The following is a 21,749-nucleotide window of genomic DNA, read 5'->3' on the forward strand; positions in this document are numbered from 1 at the left end:
GGATCGAGTCCCCCGTCGGGCTCCCTGCATGGAGCCTGCTTCTCCCTCTGCCTGTGTCTCTGCCTCTCTCTCTCTCTCCGTCTATCATGAATTAAAAAAAAAAAAATCTTACAAGCTACTCCTGTAAATTGGCAAGAAAAAGACAGGAAACCCAATAGATAATGGGCACAAGACATGAATGGGCATTTCACTGAAGGGAAAGCCCAAATGCCTGACAAGTATAGGAGATTCTGAATCTCATATTAGCAGAGAAATTCAAACAATGAGATGCCACCTTACACCGAAAAATTACAAAGTCAGATAATGTAAAAACTAATGAAAATGTGGGAGACAATCATCTTTCACATGCCACTAGTAGAATTTAGTGACATTTAAAACATATATGTCCGGTGATCTACTGATTACACTCTTTGGTATAGGGTCGGAAGAAGTTTTCACATAGGCCCCATAGGGTCATGTACAAAGATGATCACAGTGTTGTTTGTGGTGAAAGGGAGTTGGAAGCCACCTGGATGTCCATATTGGGCGTTGGGAGTGGATAAATAAAACCATGGAAGCTTAGCTTGGAATGCTTTGTGGCAATTTGATGCAATAAGCTAGATTTTCCCACAGCAGCATGGGTTTATCTTAAAAATCATATGATGGGAAAAAAAATCATATGATGGGTGAAAAAAGAAAGCAACAGGATGAGATCTTTACATAACACCATTCATGTAGTGTAAATACACCCACAAAGCATTGTGTATTTTGTGTTCAAGGACATATATCAACACATAGGGTGGGTGTGCACAGTGGGGAGGGGAAGGAGTGTGGGGAATGTGTGGCTAGAGGGGGGAAATAAAGCAAAATAAAACATTAGGGGGCCTTGAAGTACTAAGTATGATGGGATGGCCATTTACTACAAACTGAGTATAAATCGTGGAACTCTGGACATGTAGCCCTAATACTAATATTGCTTTAAAATTGGTAATAATTATACCTACCCTCTGGTAAGTGTCATGTGTCTGGCCATGGAAGGCTCTGTAAAGTCTCATACATAAATTTAGCAGTTCTGTGTGAGGCTCTGGCCTCCTTTAAGGATTCGTTCCTTTTAGCCTCCAAGCCTTTACTGAGGCTGTGTTGAATGCTGCCTTTCCGCTGACTTCTCCACCTCTCCAACCATCAGGTTCCTTTTAACTACCCTGGACTCCCATGGTGGGAGCCTGTGGTCTTGGGTACTTTTCATTTGGGCCTTGAGCTGAGAGCCAGGGTGTAATAGAGCTGTGAGAAACAAGTTCTATTTCCTCTTCATTAGCTTCCCCAAGGTCTCCTTATAGCCCACCCCTAACTCAGTTCCCACCCCACTATACCAAGCAAGACAGGGAGATCAAGTCCGAAAGCGTTAGATGTGGAAGTGAACAGCATTTATTGGGGTCTATCATGTGCTAGACCCAGCACTAAGGTCTGGACTTTTGCTAATCCCCAGAACCACTCTGTGGCGGGGGTGGGGCCCACCTCATCCCACAGATTAGGGAATGGATGTCACCAAGAGGTGAGAACACGAACCAGGCAGGAGCCCTAGATCTGTGTGGCCCCCAAATCCAAGATCTGAACAAGCAACTCGTTCAGAGCCTTAGGGCCAGGACTGGGGGCACATCACCTACTTCTGACTCAACTGCCAGTAGATAAAAACCTCTATTTCAGATTGATGATCCAATTCTTGCCATTGGGGGAGGGGCGACCCTGCTGTTTGGAGTCTGAAAAAGACCCTCTACGCTATTTAGTATGGTTAGTTTGAGGTAATATCAAAGGAGAAACAGGAGCTTCCCTCAAGTTCCTTTCTCTTCTTGGAACCTCAGTTTCTCAAACTGTAAAATAGGAGAAGCAGCCATCTGTGGGCTCTGGGAATTCTTTTCTCAGTCGGCCAGCAGGTGAAGCACCCACCCCTCATCCCTCCCTTGGCCTCCAGAAAGGGGCGGCAGGCAGTCCAGGCAGTCGCAGGAAAGACGGGTTGACCTGGGGCGGCACCCGAGGCTGGTCAGACAAAGTAGGGGGCTGCCCGCTGAAGTCTGGCAGAGGGGCCTGAGCCTCAGGGACTGCCCGCGACTTTAGGGTCCCGCCCCCTGCAGCACATTCTCGGTGTTGCAGGGCCTGGAGCCCCCAGGACAGGGACCCCCGCGCCCCGGGGAGTGGAGGCCCGCGTCCGCGTCCAGTGCGAGGGGGACCGGGGCCCAGGGTCCCTCGGGCAGGAGCCAGTGAGATGCAGGTGCGTCCCTGCTGTCCGCAAGGGCTGCGGCTACAGGTAGTTGTCTTCAGCCGCGTCGCCCCCGCCCGGGCAGTCCCGGGCCTCCTCGTCCGTGCTTTCGTCGTCGTCGGGGGCCAGCGCCTCGATGTCGTGCGTGATGTCGGCCAGCAGCCGGTGGAAGCTCTGCGCCTCCGGCCGCTGGGCCGCGCCGTCGTAGCTGCGCACGGCCGACGCCGACGTGGAGCTCATGCTGCGCTTGATGCGGCCGAAGCTGTCGGTGAGGATGCCGCCCTCTCGGATGCCCACGCCCTCCAGGAAGCCCTCGAAGTAGCCGATGTCCTGGTCCGGGATGAAGGGCCGCATCCCTGCGGGGCCGAGGGGTGGGGTGGGGGGGGGCTCCTCAGGGCTCAGCCCTCCCCCTCCCACGTTGGAATCGCCTCCTCCGGAGATCTGAGTTCAAATCCCCACCCCGCCGCTGGCTGGCTGTGTGGCCTCGCACAGATTCCCTGACTCTGCGCCAGAGAATACTGACCTAATGCTTGGCACAGAATAAACGCTCACTATGTGTTAGCTTGTTGGTGTTGTTATTGCAACGGTTACCTTTCCATTTGTTAATTGTGTGACCCTCATTTAAATAGCTACTCTGGGGCAGCCCCGGTGGCTCAGCGGTTTAGCGCCGCCTACGGCCGGGGGCGTGATCCTGGAGACCCGGGATCGAGTCCCACGTGGGGCTCCCTGCATGGAGCTTCTCCCTCTTCCTGTGTCTCTGTCTCTGTCTCTCTCTCTCTCTCTCTCCTCTCTCTGTGTATTCTCATGAATAAATAAATAAAATCTTAAAAAAAATAGCTACTGAGCCTGACTTGACCTTGCCTCTAAAACTGAGATAATGGGGGATCCCTGGGTGCCGCAGCGGTTTAACGCCTGCCTTTGGCCCAGGGCGCGATCCTGGAGACCCGGGATCGAGTCCCACGTCGGGCTCCCGGTGCATGGAGCCTGCTTCTCCCTCTGCCTGTGTCTCTGCCTCTCTCTCTCTCTCTGTGACTATCATAAATAAATAAAAATTAAAAAAAAATTGAAACTGAGATAATGGCACCTGTTCTCCTGGTAGGGATGTGAGGAGGTGCTTCGCACACACTGAGTGTTCCATACAAGTCAGCGGGTTTTGCTTCCACCTCTGCTCACGCGCTATGTGACTGCAACTTCAGTACTTTACTTTGCTTCTCTGAGCCTCAGCTTCCTCATCTGCAATATGTGGAGCCTCAGCTTCCTCATCTGCAATGTGGGGGCAATATGGTTCTACTTTCCAGAACTGAAGCATTCAATGAGATGATGCTTGACACAGGGTAACTGCAAAATACCTGTGAGCCTACTAGTATTATCATTCTCTAGTGTCATTATGAGCCTTCTTTGCCAGCTGTGTGACCTCAGACAAATTCCTTAGTCTCTGTGAGCCTCAGCTGCCCCCTGAAGTAAATGGGGAGAATCATTCCCTCACCCAGCTTTGCTGTGAAGGTGAATGGTTATACTACTGCTCTCTACTTATGCACTGTGACTGCAAGCAATTCCCTTCTCTGCTCTGCACCTTTCTCCTCAAATGCACCATGGATTTCACCATCTTGGTTTTATGGGAAGCTGAAGAAGAGAAGTGAATACCTCTAGCCTGATTTCTGATTGGGAGCATCATGGGCCATGTAGGGGCCTTGGCTAACCTTGGGGGACATGGGAGGGGGCTCACCAAGGAGGAGGAACTTGCGCCGGTCTCCATAGAGCTTCAGCAGGCCTGCACAGTAGTCCTGGATGGGCAGCCCCAGCCGGTACTCCCGCAGCAGCATCGCAAACTGCTGGATCTCAGGGGGCCCCAGTTTACTCCGCAACTACAGGAACAACATTCAAGATCAGCCCTGGGGAGCAACCCCCACCCAACCTGTGCCTAAAAGACCCAGTGCCCTCTGTAAGGGTATATTTGGCCAGGACCTCCTTGGAAATCCTCCCATGGACTATGGCGGTTGGGAGGGGATGGCAGACTCTCTGGGCTGCATCTAAACATGGGATGTAGACTCAAACTGCCTGAGTTCAAATCCTGACCCCTTGGCTGATCAGTTCTGTGGTCTTGGGTGGGTGACAACCTCTTTGACCCTTGCTTTTCTTATATATGGTGAGGATAATAGTGGCACCTCCCACTTTGGTCATTGAAAGGATTAAAATAAATGCATAAAAAGTGCATAGAACAGTGCCTGGTATACAGCAAACACTCAATTAATGCTAGCTGACATTGGGCAGCCCCAGTGGCGCAGCAGTTTAGCGCCGCCTGCAGCCCAGGGTGTGATCCTGAAGACCCTGGATCGAGTCCCACGTCAGGCTCCCTGCATGGAGCCTGCTTCTCCCTCTGCCTGTGTCTCTGTCCCTCTCTCTCTGTGTGTCTCTCATGAATAAATAAATAAAATCTTTAAAAAAAATGCTAGCTGACATTAACTAAGGCTTTCACAAGCTGGCCTCAGTTTACTTTCCTAATCTCATGTCCTGCCCTGATCTTCAACATCTGCTTCAGTTATGTCCAGGGTTACTCATGATTCCTGAACTACTCCCCGTGCTTTCTCCAGCCCCCAGGCCTTTGCTCGTGCTGTTCACATTGCCCACCCCAGCTCACCGTGACCATGTAATCCTGCAGCTGCTCAAGGCCCAGGCCGCTGTGGTCACTGCCGCTGCAGTGGGAGCCATGGAAAGAGGGCGTGGACGTGCCACTATAACACGCTTCAAATGTATCCTGGGAGCCGTTGCTGCAGAGACAGGCAGAGAGGGGGGCCCTCACTCATCTCCCTCCAGCTCCTTTCCCTGTAGCAGGTGGAGGTGGGAAAGCACAGCTACCAATGCTCTGGGCCTGAGGCCTCAATCTAGATTCCATTTTGGCCTCCAAGGCCCCACATTATCTGGCCTTGGCTGCCTCTGATGACTCACCTCACCCTTGCTCTGTATACCCAGGCCACTCTGACTTCTCTCTCCCTCTCCAATACTCCAAGTACCTCTTTAGCTCTGGGCCTTTGCACATGCTGTTCCCTATATCTGGAATGCTTCTCTCCCCCTATCTTTTTTTTTTTCTCCCCCTATCTTTTGCTCAACTTACTCTTACTCATCATTGAAGCTTAAGTATCACCTTCTCGGCAAAATTTTCCCTGACCCCCTATCCCCATGACTGGGTTAGATCCTCAGTCAAATGTGGTCACAGGGGATCCCTGGGTGGCGCAGCGGTTTGGCGCCTGCCTTTGGCCCAGGGCGCGATCCTGGAGACCCGGGATCAAATCCCACGTCGGGCTCCCGGTGCATGGAGCCTGCTTCTCCCTCTGCCTGTGTCTCTGCCTCTCTCTCTCTCTGTCTCTCATGAATAAATAAATAAAATCTTAAAAAAAAAAAATTCTCTCTCTCTCTGCCCCTCCCCCTGCTCTCTAAAAAAAAGTTACCTAAAAAAAAAAAAAAAAAAAAAAAAGGGCAACCTGCCTCCTCGTTTCTAAATTGTTCCAGAACCATCTTGGATGGTTCATTGGGGTTATTATCTACAGAAAAGCAGTGTAGCATAATGCTTAGAGGATGTGGCCCTAGAGCTAGCCTGCTCACATTCAAATCTCAGACCTACAACTTACTAGCTACTTGACCCTGGGCAAGCTGCTTAGTTTCTCTATTCCTCACTTTCTCCATCTGTAAAATGGGATGACAAAAATTGACTTCATAAGAATTAGAGGAGTCTATTTGTACAGCACTTAGAGCCATGGAGTATAAACAATAAATAAACAATAGCCACTGTAATGTTGCTATGTTGATTTTTTTAAAAAATGAAGCGCTCGGGGCTACCTGGCTGGTTCAGTTGGTAGAGCATGTAACTCTTGATCTTGGGGTCATGAGTTCAAGCTCCACGTTGGGGGTAGAGTTTGTTTTTTAAAAAATGAAGTACTAAAAAAAATAAAGATAAAAATAAAATAAAAAATGAAGCACTTTATGGACCAGCACTAGGCACACAGCAAACTCAAATATTAGTCATTATCATGATTGTCATCTCTCCAGCAGATGTCAGGTTGTTTAAGGACTGGCCCAAGAGCACACAGTATTAAGAAGGCAAATATATTGCCACCGGAGAGGGAAAAAAAAAATTGGGCATATGTTACTGGCAGAGACTGCTACCTGTCAAGCCAAAGGCCTTAGTTACAGAACTAGCATGACCACCTTGTCCTAGTTTACCTGGGACTTTCCTGATGTTAGTACTAAAATTCCCATGTCCTGGGAACCCCCTCAATGCTGAGGGTAGGGGGTGGGGTTGGTCATACCAAATGCAGTCCTGGACAATGTTCCCAGGTGAGTTTGTTTGTTAATCCCACATTTTCTAGCCTTGCTGGCAGTAGTGGTGGCCACGTGACCAAGTACTGGCCAATGAGACATAAACAGAAGTTGTCAGGTATAGGGTGGGAATCGCAGCAAAGCTCTTTACAGAGGCCCCTGGCATGCCAGTGCAATAACTGGTGCTATGACCATCATCTTGGCCCATGAGGTGACTTTGAGGATGGGAGCAAGTGCTGAGGAGGGGGGAGAAGAAAAGTCTGGACAGCTGCTGAGCATACAACCATAAACTCCTAGTCTATTTTATACAGAAGACCGGGGGGAAAGCTCTATCTTATTTAAAGCTTTATCTTTTTTAGGGTTTTCTATTACATGGAATTAAAACCAAAGTAAACCCAAATTATTTTTTGGCATCAGTTGTAATTTGGACTCTGTAGGCCAGTATGTCTGGATGACGGGCAAAGAACTACAGGCCTATATGGAGCCAGTTCTGGGTTCTGTCCATCCCCTGGGCCTCTCAGGGTGTCTGGGTCTGGATCCTCCGAACTCACTGAAGCCTGGAGGAGTCAGTTTACCTACCCCTCTTGGGCTGAGCATCTGCAGAAATTGAGGCAGGGTCATTTACTCCCACTCTCTCTTGCCCACAGGGAGCTCAAGAATGCCCAGAAGAGAGCCCCTGTTTGTGCAAGGGTGAGGGGGGTGTGCAGGGTGGTACCCACAAGGAGCTGCAGCAGCTGAAGTCGGCATCATAGGCGTAAGTCCCATCCGTGCGGCAGCTCTCACCTGGGGTCAACAGACAGAGGGGCGGTTAGAGACAGTGGGCCAGGGACCGACATCCCCAGCTCCCCGAGACCTCAACCTCAGCCCAACCCTGTGGTTGGGATGATGGTTGGAGCAATTGGCCTTGTAAGGACAAGGGATGTCCTTGTTGGATATCTGGCCTTGTAAGCAATTGTCAGAATGTTAGCTTTTACCCTGAGTGAAATTAGGCAGCCACTGGAAGATCTGGACCATGAATCCTACCTCCACCACCAATACACAGCCAACCTTGGGCAACTCACCTCTTCTCTCCTTGCCCTCAACTTCCCCAAGGTTGGGACAATACCACTTTCCTGCCTGCCTTGTGAGAGTTTTGGGGATAGCAGGTGAGGGAACAGGTGAGGTAATGTTTTGAAAACTGTGTTTGAGGCAAGAAGGAAAAAGGAACTTTGAGGGGAAGAACCCCACATCTTGTGAGCATGGAAGCACCATTTACAGAGAACTTGCTCTGGACCCAGCCCTGTTAACATCTCTGGCCTTACCCTTCTGATCTTGTCTTATGTGTTGTCACTTCCTTCGGACACCCCCCTGATTTCCCAGGTGAGGCTGGTTCCTCAGTCTGTGTTCTCAGAGTACAACGTGAGACTACAGTTTATTTGTATAGCTAATTGCTGTGGGCTTACCTCAACAATGCAAGCCTTATGAGAGCAGGGCCATGTCTCGTTTTGCTCACTAGTATATCCTGGTGATGGTAGGTGCTCAGTAAATATTTGTTCAATAGAATGCATTTGTTGATATATTTGTTGACTCATTGCATTTATTTACCCAGCGTCCTGTGAGAGTTGATGAACTGTCTCAACTTCCCAAAAACCCCAGGTCCCACATGAATGGGAGTGCCTCTGGAAGGATAGAGTTCTGTTGCTGGAGCTATGCAGACGGGTTGCTCTGAGGGGGCTGTGGCTGAGGAAATCCACTTAGTGGCCTCAAAGGCAGCCTGGGAGTCAGGCTGAAAGCTTTAGAAGCTTTAGAAATCAGACACACCTGGGTTTGAATCCAGATTCTGCCACTTGCCAGCTGGGTGACCTTGAGCAATTTATTGACTACTCTGAGCCTTAACGTCCTCATCTGTAAAATTGGAATCATAAGGCTTCAGAGAGTTCTTTTATCTATTCAAACAATACTTCTTGAGCATCTGTGATGTCCCTGGTCCTGTGCTAGGCATGGGGGATATAGTGGCAAATAGTACCAACCAGATTGCTATGAGAATTAAATAAGAGTTGGGCACATTGAATAAGACTGTGCTTGGCACATAGTTGTTGCTCAATAAATGCCTCTATTAGTTTCTTTCTCATTCTAGCCCTTGATTGCATTCAAGAGTGGGCCTGGATATGTTTGCTTTGACCTAGATTCCTAGTGGAGCGAAACAGCTCAGTAAACACACAATGCATGTGCCTGGATTTCTGCAAAGCAAGGACATCAAAAATGAAAGAAAGGAGAAGAGTTCAGCTTTGAGGGGCTCATTCTGAATCTGGCAACCAGAACATCTGTGAGGAAGCTAAGTTTTTTTTTTGTTGTTGTTGTTGTTGTTTTAAGATTTTATTTATTCATGAGAGACACACAGAGAGAGGCATAGACACAGGCAGAGGGAGAAGCAGGCTCCATGCAGGGAGCCCGATGTGGGACTCCATCCCGGGTCTCCAGGGCCACACCTGGGGCCAAAGGTGGCGCTAAACCGCTGAGCCACCCGCACTGCCCGGAAGCTAAGTTTGAGGTCATCATGAAAACTGACATTTTATTTTAACCACATAAGGGCGAGGGGTGGGGTACACTGTAATTGTTGTAGAGATCGGGACCCCTAAAGGTTCATTGGCCCTGAGTCCTGGGGCAGGCCCCCCACCCCTGGCCTTTTGGGATGGTTCACAGGAGGGGCGGCCAGGAGTTCCAGTACTCACTGCGGCTGCAGAGCCACGGCCGCTCAGGCGTGGACGTGTAGTGGTAGCCGGCTCGGTCTACGCACTCAATGCTCTGGTCCCCATAGATGATCTGGAAGACCTGACAGATGAGGGCACAGGACTCCTCGGCAGCATCCTGGCACAGGGAGGAAGACAGAGCACTCTGGGCCTCTCCAGTACCCAGGACACCCCTGCTCCCTTAAACAGTGTGAGGAGGCTTGCGGGGCTGCACACGTACCTATGGACACTTTAAATCAACTTGGAGGGCATTCCCTATTCACCTTCTGGGTCTTGGGCTCCTTTAAAGAGCCCAGCAGCAATGCTAAGTCTTCTGCTCTGAAAAATGTACCCCAAATTTCTGGGAGATTCATAGGACCTCCTAAAGTTTATCTAAAATAAGCCCTAGGGGCACCTGGGTGGCTCAATTGGTTAACATCCAACTCTTGATCTCAGCTCAGATTTCTACCTCACGGTTGTGAGTTCAAGCCCCATGTTGGGCTCCACACTGGGGAAGGAGCCTACTTTAAAAAATAAAATAAAGTAAAATAAGCCCTAGTTTAGTTAAATTTACCATAGGAAGTTGAGGCTTAGAGAGGTGAAGTTATTAGTCAGGACTAGAACCCAAGATTCCTGATACCTACCAAGAGGAGGAAGAATTACACGTATGAAAATTTTAGGTTCAACATAGTTACTACTACTGGATGCCATATTTAGATATGAAGTTCCTGGCACCCAGGGCAAAAATGGAAGTAGGATGAATACCTAAACCTTAGTTTCTTTTTTTTTTTTAAGATTTTATTTATCTATTCATGAGAGACACACAGAGAGGGGCAAAGACACAGGCAGAGGGAGAAGCAGGCTCCATGCAGGGAGCCTGACATGGGACTCGATCCCGGGTCTCCAGGATCACACCCTGGGCTGCAGGCGGCACTAAACCGCTGCGCCACCGGGGCTGCCCTAAACTTTAGTTTCTGATAGAAGGCATGAATTTCAATTCTTGGGTGAAAGTTTTTCAAGACTACAAATTTGAAGAGGATTTTGTCTTTCTAATTTACCTCTTTATGTCTTTAAGGAAGAAACCCAGAAAGACAATAACTGATAAGACCATCTTCATGGTACCATTTCCTATTTTGTTCCTCTAAAAAGCCGGGAATATAAATTAAAATGTAACCCTGGAGAGGCAAGATTGATCCTTACAATAACTCTACAAAACAAACAGGGAAGAGAGTATCCTTATTTTACAGTTGAAGGCACTGAAGCTTAGAGTGACTAAGTCAGTCACCCAGCTCACACAACAAGTGCTTATTATTGGTTACTACTAGCATTCAGGTTTTTTGACTCTAATTCCTGTACCCTGCTCAGGACCACAATGCCTTTGATAGGAGGTCAGAGAATCCAATACTCCTGAAAAGCAACTCTTCATTTATTTACTCATTTTGCAAATTCTAATTTAGTCCTATTTTAGGCACTGGGCCAGACTCCGGGGTCTTAAGGGTGAATTAGATGAGGTCTGTACCCTAAAGCCCTCACAGTCCTAGTAAGATAACTGGGCACACTGTTCCCTCTGCCAGGAATTCATTTTCCTGGCTCTTCACCTTGCAGACTCCTTCCTCCCCTTCACATTTCAGTTTAAAAAGCACAAACTCACTTTCTCTATGGAAAATGGATCTCCTTCCTCATTATCACTACAATCTGTTTGTTTTCTTCTTGGTCTCCAACACAAGGTATAATAATATACTATGCATCACTTCATCCACTCATTCAATATTTATCATGTGACAGGCACTGTTTTAGGTGTTGGAGATACCATAGTGAACCATCCAAAATGCACAGATCTCTTGCACTCTACAAGGAGACCAGTCTGGCTGGAGTGGAGTGCATAAAGGGGCATGTAGAAAGAGATGAGGACAGAGAGGAATGAGGCTTCAGCCACCATTAGAAGGTGGGTGGCCTTATCAGCAGTTGTAAGTACATTAGCTCCTATTCCAGTGAAATGGGGAGCCATGGCAAGATTTTGAAGAGTGATATGATGTGACTTATGTGTTAGCAGGGCTGCTCTGACTGGGGAGAACAGATTATAAGGAAGAGCCAAATCCATGATCTAGATGAATGATCTGGATGATAGAAGTTGGGGCATGGGCCTGGGTGGGAACAGTGGAGGGTGGGGAGAAGTAGATAGGTTTGGAATATATTTTAAAAATAAGGCCAACAGGGTTTGCTGAGAGAATGGATATGTGTTATGTGAGATCGAGAGGGGCCACAAATCACTGGGAGGTTTTAGTCTGAGTGAGGGAAGGACAGAGTTGCCATTAATTAAGACAGGGAAACCAAGAGAGGAGCAGGTTTGAGGGAGAAGATTGGGTGCATAGCTTTGGGTGTGTTAGGTTTGAGATGGTCATTAGTGCACCGATTGGAGAAACGTGTCTGGAGATTTGCTGAGAGATAAAATTTGGTGAGTTCTCAGAGTTTTAGGTGCCAGGAGATGGTTTTGTTCACTGCGATATCTATGGCGGGGGGGGGGGGGGGGGGATGGGGGACCCAGGGCCAGAGGCAAAGTTTAGACAGCTCAGGACTTGAAAGTGTCTGATAGATTGTGAGCTCCCTAAGGGAGGGCACCAAATTGGTGTTGTCCATCTCTGCATCCATAGCACCTAGCCCAATGTCTAGGACAATAAAGATGCTCAGTAAAGATGGTCAAAAGAATAAAAGCAAGGGGGAATATGGAGAATGGGGGGAGGGGAGGGAAGGCAAGAATGGAAGACTTCTGCCTTGGATGACTGCCATAGTTAACAAAAGCACAGGCTCTGAACTTTCTGGGTCCCAGGGTTGAAACCGCCACCTGCTTCCTGTGTGACCTTCCACAAGTTACCTAGCCTCTGGGTCTCAGTTTCCTCCTCTACAGAATGGAGATGGTTGTAATGTTTGCCTCTAGCGGTTGGTGAGAGAATGAAATGTGTTAACGCTGGTTCCCGGTCTGGCGTGGGCCGCATTCCCTTCGTACTGGTAATTAGTATCCCCGTGGTTGTTACTGGGGTAGTGGCCGCATCTACGCCGTGGGAGAAGGAGCAGGGCTGGAGGAGGGGTTAGATCAAGTCTGTTTGGGTTATTTTGAGTTTTCATCATTGGAACGACAAGGGGGAGGCGTCCAGGCTGGAGATCAGAAGCCCTTTGGCGTCGTGGGCACACAGGTAGTACCTGAAGTCCTCGATAGGGCCCCAGGGGCCAGGGTAGACCCCCGGAACCCGGCGGGGCGGGGCGGGGCGCGACGCCCTCCAACCCCCGACGCGCGGGGGAGGCAGGACGCAGGGGCTCCCGGCGCCCGCGGCTCACCCTGTTGGCCACAGCCAGGATGACCAGGTTGCAGTAGGCGTCGGGGCTGGGGTCCCGCGGGTCCAGCGGGTTGGAGCCCGGGTGGCGCCGCTCCCAGCTGCCGCCGCCGCCGCCCGCCTGCCTCCGCTCCCAGCTGCCACCCGGCTTGCCCGCGCCGCCGCCGCCGCCCGCGTGCCGCCGCTCCCAGCTGCCGCTGAACGTCTGCCGCCGCTCCCAGCTGCCCGACGCCCGCGCCCCGGCGCGCTGGCGCTCCAGGCTGCCGCCGCCGCCGCCCCCGGCCCGGGCCTCCGCGCCCGCGCCCCCGCCCCACGCCATCCGCCAGTCCAGGCTGCAGATGGTGTGGCGCCGCTCCGTGGTGCCCCCCCGCCGCTTCTCGGGCGCCGCGCCCGGCGGGCCCGGGTCGCGCCCAGCGCCGCCGGGGCTGGCGTCTACGCCGGCTGGCACCGGGTCCACGCCCAGACCTAGGAGAGGCGGGAGGGCGGTCAGGAGCCCCCTCCCGACACCAGCTGGGGGCCATCCGCGCCTCGCCCCACCTCTGCCTTCAAGGCTGGAGGCCACACCCGCCCCCCGGGGGGCCCTTACTTCTGGGGCTCGCCCCGGGCCCCGGCCCCACCCTAGTCTCGCTCGGGGTCTGACCTGTCCGGCCCCTACCCCAGGAGGGAGCTCCGCCTCCCCGCCGCATGGCCACGCCCCCAGCCCAGGCTCCGCCCCTCGCCCGAGCTCTCCGACCGCCGAGGTCTCGCTCTGCTTCACCTCGCCCTTAAACTTCAGGTCCCAGAATTTGGGCTTCTCCAGCCTTCCCAGCTCCGCCACCCGGCCTCAGGCTGTGGGCCAGGCCATCCACCCTTCAACTTCAACCTTAGCCCTGGGCCACGTCTTCTCGCGTCTGGCCATGGCCTGCCCTTAGTCTCAGGGTAGCCGTGCGGTCAGGCCTTTTCCATCACACACCATCCATGCTCAGCCCCCCGCCTCCTCCCCGCCCCAAGTCACGCCTTTCCCAAAACTAGACGCTGGGCCCTTTCTCTCCCGGTTCACCTCCCGGCCCTGCCCCGGCCGGGCCCAGCCCGCTGTACCGGTCTTAAGCACCAGCAGGTGCAGCGCGTCGTCCTGCAGGTAGGAGGCGGCGGCGATCTCATGCGTGGGGATGCGCAGGATTAGCTCCTCGTTGTCGCGCCAAGTGAGCAGCAGGCAGCGGGCCGACAGGCTCAGGATACTGTCCTGCTCCGCCGTGGTCTTCAGCGGCAGCTCCTTCAACTGCTGTGGGGCGGGGCGGATCTCTTGGGTCCCCCAGGGGCTCAGGTGGGAGAGGAAGAAGGGGCCAAGACCCAGCCCTGACCCTCCCCAGGACCTCACCCTGGCCGTGTCCAGCAGCTGCAGGAGCTCGTCGCGGCTGGAGGGGTTCAGTGAGGAGGTAACCCAGGTGAGGTGGCCCAGGAACTGGATAGGAAATGGGGGGTGGAGGTGGGAGAAGGGCACAGAGAGGTCACCTTGAAGCTTTGGATAACCCAGAACTCCTCACTGACCCAGTGTCTATAGACTGAAATAGAAATCTCTGAATTAATAATAACCTGATAATAGCTGTTAAGGTGGTCACAGAAGCCAGACCCAAAATAATGATGCCCCAAATCAATATAATAATTCTTCATTCATTCTTAGTTATAACGTAATGTTATCACAAACTTTAGTTCTTCAGTGTAAGAAATTAACTTTTTAAAATTTTCAGATTTGTTCTTCTACCAAACGTTTTTCTTCTTTTATTCTCTATGGAATTTCAGTCCCCAATTTTTAAATGGAGTTATTGGTTAGCTTTACCCTCCATATATAGTTGCCAGGTAAAATATAAGATGTCAGTTAAAATTGAATTTCATGTAAACAGTGAATACTTTTTCAAGTTTTAAAAAGGATTGATTTATTTATTCATGAGAGACATAGAGAGGCAGAGGCACAGGCAGAGGGAGAAGCAGTCTCCTTGCAAGAGCCCAATGCGGGACTCGATTCCAGAACTCCAGGTTCACACTCTGAGCCAAAGGCAGACGCTCAACCACTCTGAGCCAGCCAGGTGTCCTACTTTTTCAATTTTTTTACAAGTGCTTTTAGCCCCATGCGATATCTGGGACATATTAATACTCAACAAATACTCATTGCTTATCTGAAATTCACATTAGGGATTCCTGGGTGGCTCAGCGGTTGAGCATCTGGCTTTGGCTCAAGGCATGATCCTGGGGTCCAGGATATAGTCCCACATTGGGCTCCTTGCGGAGAGCCTGCTTCTCTCTCTTCTTATATCTCTGCCTCTCTCTCTGTGTCTCTCATGAATAAATAAATAAAATCTTTAAAAAAATAAATAAATGGGGGCAGCCCCGGTGGCGCAGCGGTTTAGCGCCGCCTGCAGCCCAGGGCATGATCCTGGAGTCCGGGGATCGAGTCCCACGTCGGGCTCCCTGCATGGAGCCTGCTTCTCCCTCTGCCTGTGTCTCTGCCTCTCTCTCTCTCTCTGAATAAATAAATAAAATCTGAAAAAAATTAAAAAAAATAAATATGTTCTAAAAAAATAAATAAATGAAATTCACATTTAACCAGGCAGCATATTTTTGCCAAATCTAACACTCCTACCCCCATATCAATCCTCCTTGGGTAGTGAGGATTCTCCATTGCTCCTTCACGGTGCTCAAGAAACAGTAGTAAAACTCTCCAACAACCTCAGTCTCCTCTGGCTTGCTGATTTGGGTTCCTTTACCAAGTTGATCTGCTGTCATTACTGTGGTGAAATCTCACAGGAAGTATGGCTTTTCCCACCTGCTTTCCCCTGTGGGTAGGTTTTGAGCCCCATCTCAAGATGGGAACACTGAGGCTGAGCAGCTGGAGATCATTCGCTGAGGGTCCACAGCATAAGGCAGGAGCTAGGCCTTGAACCCAGGTCTCTTTCCCCTAAGCCTCCCCTGTGTGAGGCAGGGCTGGTCAGGACTTGGTGTGAGGGAGAGGTACAGAGTTTCTTCTGATGGGATCCAGAACATATTATCCCAAAATATGGCACCTTGGCATGTCGAATATCTTAAGCTTGATGGAATTGAAGAAAACTGTAGAAGCAGGGAGGTCACTGTGACCTTCCCTCACCCCCTACCCTTCTTCCCTGAAAGAAGGCACATACCCTCCCTATACCTGGAGGGAGACCTCCTTCTCACCAGACACAAGGAATTTAGGACCTAAAAGGCTGTTTAAACAAACCTTGTTATTTCTTCACCTTTTTTCTCCCCTAGCCCAAATCCTCTGCCTTGTCAGTTCTTCAAAAATGTATTGTTTGTCAAGAAGGTATAAAAGCAAAAAAAAAGTAAAAAAAAAAAAAAAAAAGCTATAAAAGCTTCCTGCTCTAGTCACCCAATGAATGGGTCTTCATTCTCTCGTGAAGGCTCTCATGGGCATGTTAACATTTAATAAAATGTGACACTTGGGATCCCTGGGTGGCGCAGCGGTTTAGCGCCTGCCTTTGGCCCAGGGCGCAATCCTGGAGACCTGGGATCGAATCCCACGTCGGGCTCCCTGCATGGAGCCTGCTTCTCCCTCTGCCTATGTTTCTGCCTCTCTCTCTGTGTGACTATCATGGAATAAATAAATAAAATCTTAAAAAAATAATAATAATAAAATAAAATGTGACACTCCTCCCGTTAATCTCCGTTAATCTGTTTGTCGGTGTCGGCTTCATTTGCAGACTCAGCCAGGGACTCTAAGAGAGTTGAGGACCCCTCCTTGACTCCTCACCCCAAGATTCTGCCCACCTGTCCCCTCATTCCACGATGTACCTTGACCTCTTTCTCCAGGTAGTCACACAGTAGGATCTGAGGGTCAATGAGGTAGTCAGGAGGATAAAGGGGCATCGAGTGCAGAGGCCGGCGACTCACACTGGTCCGAAAGGCAGCCCGGCGCCCCGCCTTGGGAAACACCAGCCTCCGGATGGGGGATACGAAGCCCTGGGAGGGAGTGGGATGGTGGAGAGATGGGGGTGAGAAACAACAGTAATGACAGCTGCTGACTTTCTCCAGCACTTTCTGCACTTCCTCACTCAGCATTTTGTTTATTTACATGGTACATAATTTAATTCTCATGGACTCTGCAGAAGGGGTACCTCTGTGAGCCCCATTTCACAGATGGAGAAACTAAGCCTCAGAGAGGGAACTAGCTGATCCAGTCACTAGTGGTAGAACCATGAGTGCAGTCTGGCTCTAAAAGCTCCATTCTAAACACCCAGGGGAGGGTGGAGGGCCTGCCCAGGCCCAGCCCAGACTGAAGGAGTGGGTCTAGGCTGGGGCAAATAAGAAAAATGGTCAGATTCAATGTGGCAGAGTGGTAAGGGCACAGGGATTTGTTACGCAATTCCCTGTGCTTTTCCCTAAATTGGAAACACCTAATAAGTACATTTAAGGAGAATCCAGCAGGCACCTGCAAAAAACAGGGCCTATAGCAAGGTTCAAGAAGCCAATTGCAGAGCTCCACCGAGGCCCAACAGAATCTAAATCTGGCGGAAATTGTGAGCACTACTTTAGAGCAGTTCTCAGTGGGTCTGATCCCTGGATCTGCAGCAGCAGCACCAGGGAACTTAGGAGAAATGCACATTCTACCATTCTATCCTAGATATGCTGGATCAGAGCGAGGGGGTGAGACCCAGGAATCCAGGTTTTTATTTTTTTTTTATTTATGATAGTCACACACACACAGAGAGAGAGAGAGAGAGAGAGAGAGAGAGAGAGAGGCAGAGACACAGGCAGAGGGAGAAGCAGGCTCCATGCACCGGGAGCCGGACGTGGGACTCGATCCCGGGTCTCCAGGATCGCGCCCTGGGCCAAAGGCAGGCGCCAAATCGCTGCGCCACCCAGGGGTCCCGGAATCCAGGTTTTAACAAACACTCCAGGTGATTCTGAAACATGCCCAGTTCAGATGTAAAAAGCAGGAGCCTAGCTGGAGTATCTGGAGCTCTGAGATATGAGAACAGATGATCCAGAAAAGGGTGTTCAGGCAGAGGGCATGTGCACATGCAAACCCCTGGGGGACTGCAAGGGCTGGTCCTGAGATTGAGCCCTGTGTCGGCTCCCTGCTCAGCGGGGAGCCTGCTTCTCCTTCTCCCTCTGCTGCTCCCCCTGCTTGTGCTCTCTCTCTCTGTCAAATAAATTTTAAAATCTTTTTTAAAAAATTAAGAGTTGCCTTCCCCACTATATTGTGAGCTCCAGAGAGGGTGCAGGGACCTTGTTTGACTTTGCTCACCACTCTATGGTCCCTAGTACCAGGCATGATGCTTGGTAAATATCCACATAATAAGTGCTCAGTAGGGATGCCGGGTGGCTCAGCGCTTTAGCACCTGCCTTCGGCCCAGGGCGTGATCCTGGGGTTCCAGAATCAAGTTCCGCATCAGGCTCCCTGAATGGAGCCTGCTTCTCTCTCTGCCTATGTCTCTGTCTTTGTCTCTGTGTCTCTCATGAATAAATAAATATAAATGAAAAAAAAAGTGCTCAGTAAATATCCGGAGAAGGTATGAACACAGAGAGAAGAAGCACTATGTTGTGACTCCCTTGTGAGCCCTCATGATACTCACGGGAGCCCTTTAGACCAGCCTGACCCAGGTTTCTTGGAGGATAGGAATGCATGGGGGTGGGGGTGGGGATTTGGAATCCTAGGGACTTCCTGAATGACAAAGACAACCTGGTGAGGGGCCCATGGACCCAGACTAGAAAACTGATAGTGGGGAGGCATGAGGATCTAGAGGCTGGGGGAAATGAGCTTCAGGCTGAGGCCTTAGGAGCAGAGCTGTCTTGGCATAAAGATGGGGAGGGGGCAGGCTAGACTGGAACCCAGCAGGGGAGCAGGTAGGTGTCTCAACCTGGATAGGCAGCCTTATAGCACAGAAATGCCCAGGCTGAGGTCCTTTTGTCTGGGGAGGTAAGAAGCAAAAGAATGGGTATGTTGGGTGTCTGTCTCTCTGTCTGAGGAGCCCCCAGGAAAGCCATGGAAGCAGGTTGGGAGTATCTCCCAAAGCAATTTGTCTGGTGGGGTTCCCCTGTAAGGTGCTTGTCTGTCTATTCCAGGCATGGCAGATGCCACTCAGAGTGGGGAAACAGGTTAGGAAGCTTGAGCCCAAATGTCTGACTGCCCAAGGGTGGGAAGGACAGTCTTTTCAGATGAGAAGACTTTACTCCCGCCACTCACTACCCATAGCCCCCACCCCTGGCTTCCCCCTTTACCAGCTCCAGGGACATTTCTCTACCCTGCATCCCTCCCAACCTCCCACCTACCTTTTTTCCTTTCTTGACTTCATATTCCATGGTGAAGTGTCGCCTCCACTTTTGCCACCCTCCTGGCCATCCCCTCCACCCTCTCCCCTACGCAGTTCCTTTGTTCTTTTTCCTGCCTGGTCGGAAACTCCACCAGCCCCAGAGTTCCTGCCCCGCCTGCCCGTGCATGATAGCGAGCAGAGAGGTGGGGGGCTGGAGGCAGGCGAGAACGCAGGCTTGGGCCTCTGAAGCTGAAGAATGGAAGGAAGCCCAGCCTGAGCAACCGACGTGGGGAGAATGCCTTAAGCCTCCATCCAGAAGGCTTGGCTTGGTGTTGAGCAGTCTTGGGAACCGAGTAAGGCTGGGGAAGGCCCTCTTGCCTCCCCCTCCCCCTATGTGGAGTCTGAGAATCCCAAATTCCAACCCTACTTCTGCCACTGACCTTGTTGTGTGACCTTGGCAAGGCAAGTCAGTTCCGGCTTGCACAGCCTCGGTTGCCCCCTCCTCTCTATGAACTAGGAATAAACATTGTCTCCCTCTCTGGCTGCTGTGGTGAGAGATAAATGCAAGAGTGGGTAGGAAAAATGCTTCCTAAACTATAGAATACCGTGTCCAAGCTAGTTGTGATTTTAAAAATTAATCATTACTATTAAGGAAGGCAGTATTCATGGGCTTTGCACTGCCTCTGGTGTGAGGGTCGCTGGAGCCTCCAACCACTCACTCCCCACTTCCTTCCCTTCGGGTGTTCTGTGCTCAGTGCTCATCTGGGGAAATGGTCCAGGCTGTTGAGAGTAAGCTCACAGAGCCACTCCCCTGTACCCGGCTTTCATGTCCCAGCAGCAGGAAGTGAGATCCCCATCAGTCTGCCAGGCAGACAGGAAGAGGCCAAGGATGTGCAACCCAATTCCTGACAGCTTCAGACACCGAAACTCCCACTTAACAACTTGAACAAGTCCTGAATTCCTCAGTTTCCCTATCTGTGTAGTGGGGACTTCTGTTATTACTGAACTAACTCCAAGTATCACTGAAGTGCTGGGAATATCAAATAGAACAAGAAATGTTCGGAATGCTGCTAGAAATAGCAAACTCTCTTTGCATTCCCTGCAGCGCCTACCCCAGGGCCACGAACAGGTCAAGTGTTTAGTAAATGTCAGTAGAAGTAGGTGGAGACAGGTGGATATAGGTTCAAATGTGTATGACCTTGAACAGGTTCATTTCTTAGAGCCCCAGAGTCTCATGTGTCAAAAGCAAGATAATGATGATGCTTGCCTCATAAGGCTGTTGCAGAGATTAAATGGGAACAGAAGATATATGATGGTACCATTGATTATTAAAATTGGCTTGTGAGGATAAAGAAGTTGTGTATATATATGTATATAATATATACTGTATGTATTATATATATACACAGTATATACTATATATTCACATATATATGCACAATAGAATATTACTCAACCATAAAAATGTTGCCATATGTGGAATTTAAGAAACGGAAGAGATGAACATAGGGGAAAGAAAAAAGAGAGGGAGGCAAACCATAAGAGATGCTTTTTTTTAAGAACATTTATTAATTTATTTATTAGAGAGAGAGTGTAATGAGTGGGAAGAGGGGCAGAGGGAGAGTATCCCCAGGAGACTCCCCACTAAGTGTGGAGCCAGAAGAGGGGCTCAATCCCACAACCCTCAACCCTAAGATCATGACCTGAGCTGAAATCAAGAGTCAGATGTTTAACCAATTGAGCTGTCCAGGCATCCCAAGAGACTTTAAACTGTAGAGAAAAAAACGAGGGTTGCTGGAGGGGAGGTAGGTGGTGGTGGGCTAAATGGTTGATAGGTATTAAGGAGGGCACTTGTTGTAATGAGCCCTAGGTATTATACTTAAGTGATGAATCACTAAATTCTACTCCTGAAACTAATATTACACTATATGTTAACTAACTAGAATTTAAATAAAAACTTGAAACACTAAAAAAAAAAAAAAAAAAAAAATAGGGGCCAGGCACCTGGGTGGCTCAGTTGGTTAGGCATCTGCCTTGGGCTCAGGTCCTGATCTCGGAGTCCTGGGATTGAGCCCAGAGACTGGCTCCCTGCTCATCAGGGAGCCTGTTTCTCCTTCTCCTGCTACCCCACCCCCACTGGTGCTCTTTCTTTCAAATAAATAATAAGCAAAATCTAAAAAAAATTAGGGTGCCTGGCTGGCTCAATTGGTGGCATGTGTGACTCTTGATCTTGGGATTGCGAGTTCGAGCCCCACATTAGATGTGGAAATTACTTAAAAATAAAAATCTTAAAAAAAAAAAACAGCTTGTGCATCAAAAAAATGAGTAAAACAAAGTCCGTGTTCTTGAAAACTTAATAGTTGTGGCAAATAGGATTCATCTTTTTTTAGCCATCTCCAGTTGATTGGGAGGGGCTGCCTAGAGCTCTATATAGATTATAAAAACTAGATCTACTCTCAGCATGAAAAAGGGATCGATTATCAGTGCCTGCCATGGAGGTGGGAATGTGGCGGCAGGTATACAGTGCATATGCTGACCCCGATCTGGCTAGAGAGAAAGATGTATACGCAAAAACTCTGATATGGCCCAAGTGACTTATTTGGAGGAAGGCAGGATCAGGAGCCATTCACCAAGTCCCATTATATTCAAGCCAAGCCTTGAAGGACATATGGAAGGAAGGTCACTCTAGGCAGGGGAAACAGCTTGAGCAAACACACAGTGTCTGGACTGGGATGCTTTTGGCTGCAAAGAATAGACTGCCCAATCAAAGGGCTTTGACAATTAGGAAAATGTATTACCTCTCAAGACAAGTCCAAAGGGAAGTGATTTCAGGGCTGGTTAATCGAGGAGCCCAAAATGGCATCAAGTTCCATACATTTTCTAGTGTGCTACTGCTATGGGC

General features: G+C 49.9%; 1 protein-coding gene across 2 annotated transcripts; it reads right to left on the reverse strand.

The window, feature by feature from the left end:
- Positions 1-1,399: 1,399 nt before the first annotated feature.
- CCM2L (CCM2 like scaffold protein) lies at positions 1,400-18,928 on the reverse strand. Of its 2 annotated transcripts, XM_055307867.1 has the most exons (10): positions 18,867-18,928; positions 16,386-16,553; positions 13,942-14,025; positions 13,662-13,845; positions 12,589-13,049; positions 9,259-9,394; positions 7,267-7,330; positions 4,872-5,001; positions 3,960-4,098; positions 1,400-2,589 (listed from the first exon to the last, which is right to left on the reverse strand). In XM_055307867.1, the coding sequence occupies exons 1-10, from the start codon at positions 18,894-18,896 to the stop codon at positions 2,276-2,278; spliced, it is 1,710 nt and encodes a 569-aa protein (XP_055163842.1). In that variant the 5' UTR covers positions 18,897-18,928; the 3' UTR covers positions 1,400-2,275. The 2 variants fall into 2 exon arrangements, with proteins under 2 accessions (XP_055163842.1, XP_055163850.1); XM_055307875.1 differs by lacking the exons at positions 1,400-2,589; positions 7,267-7,330 and having other exon boundaries at positions 3,996-4,098.
- Between the last annotated feature and the right edge of the window lie 2,821 nt (positions 18,929-21,749).

Source organism: Nyctereutes procyonoides, unplaced genomic scaffold (genome assembly GCF_905146905.1).
Source record: "Nyctereutes procyonoides isolate TBG_1078 unplaced genomic scaffold, NYPRO_anot_genome, whole genome shotgun sequence".
Classification (NCBI taxonomy): Eukaryota; Metazoa; Chordata; class Mammalia; order Carnivora; family Canidae; genus Nyctereutes; species Nyctereutes procyonoides.

Coding starts and splice junctions, on each gene's coding strand:
- CCM2L (XM_055307867.1), bottom strand. CDS start 18,896: ATGGAATATGAAGTCAAGAAAGGAAAAAAG. Junction 14,026..16,385: donor ACCTGGAGAAAGAGGTCAAG/GTACATCGTGGA, acceptor TTTCCTATCCAG/TTCCTGGGCCACCTCACCTG. Junction 13,050..13,661: donor CCTGCTGGTGCTTAAGACCG/GTACAGCGGGCT, acceptor CGCCTCTCCTAG/GTCTGGGCGTGGACCCGGTG.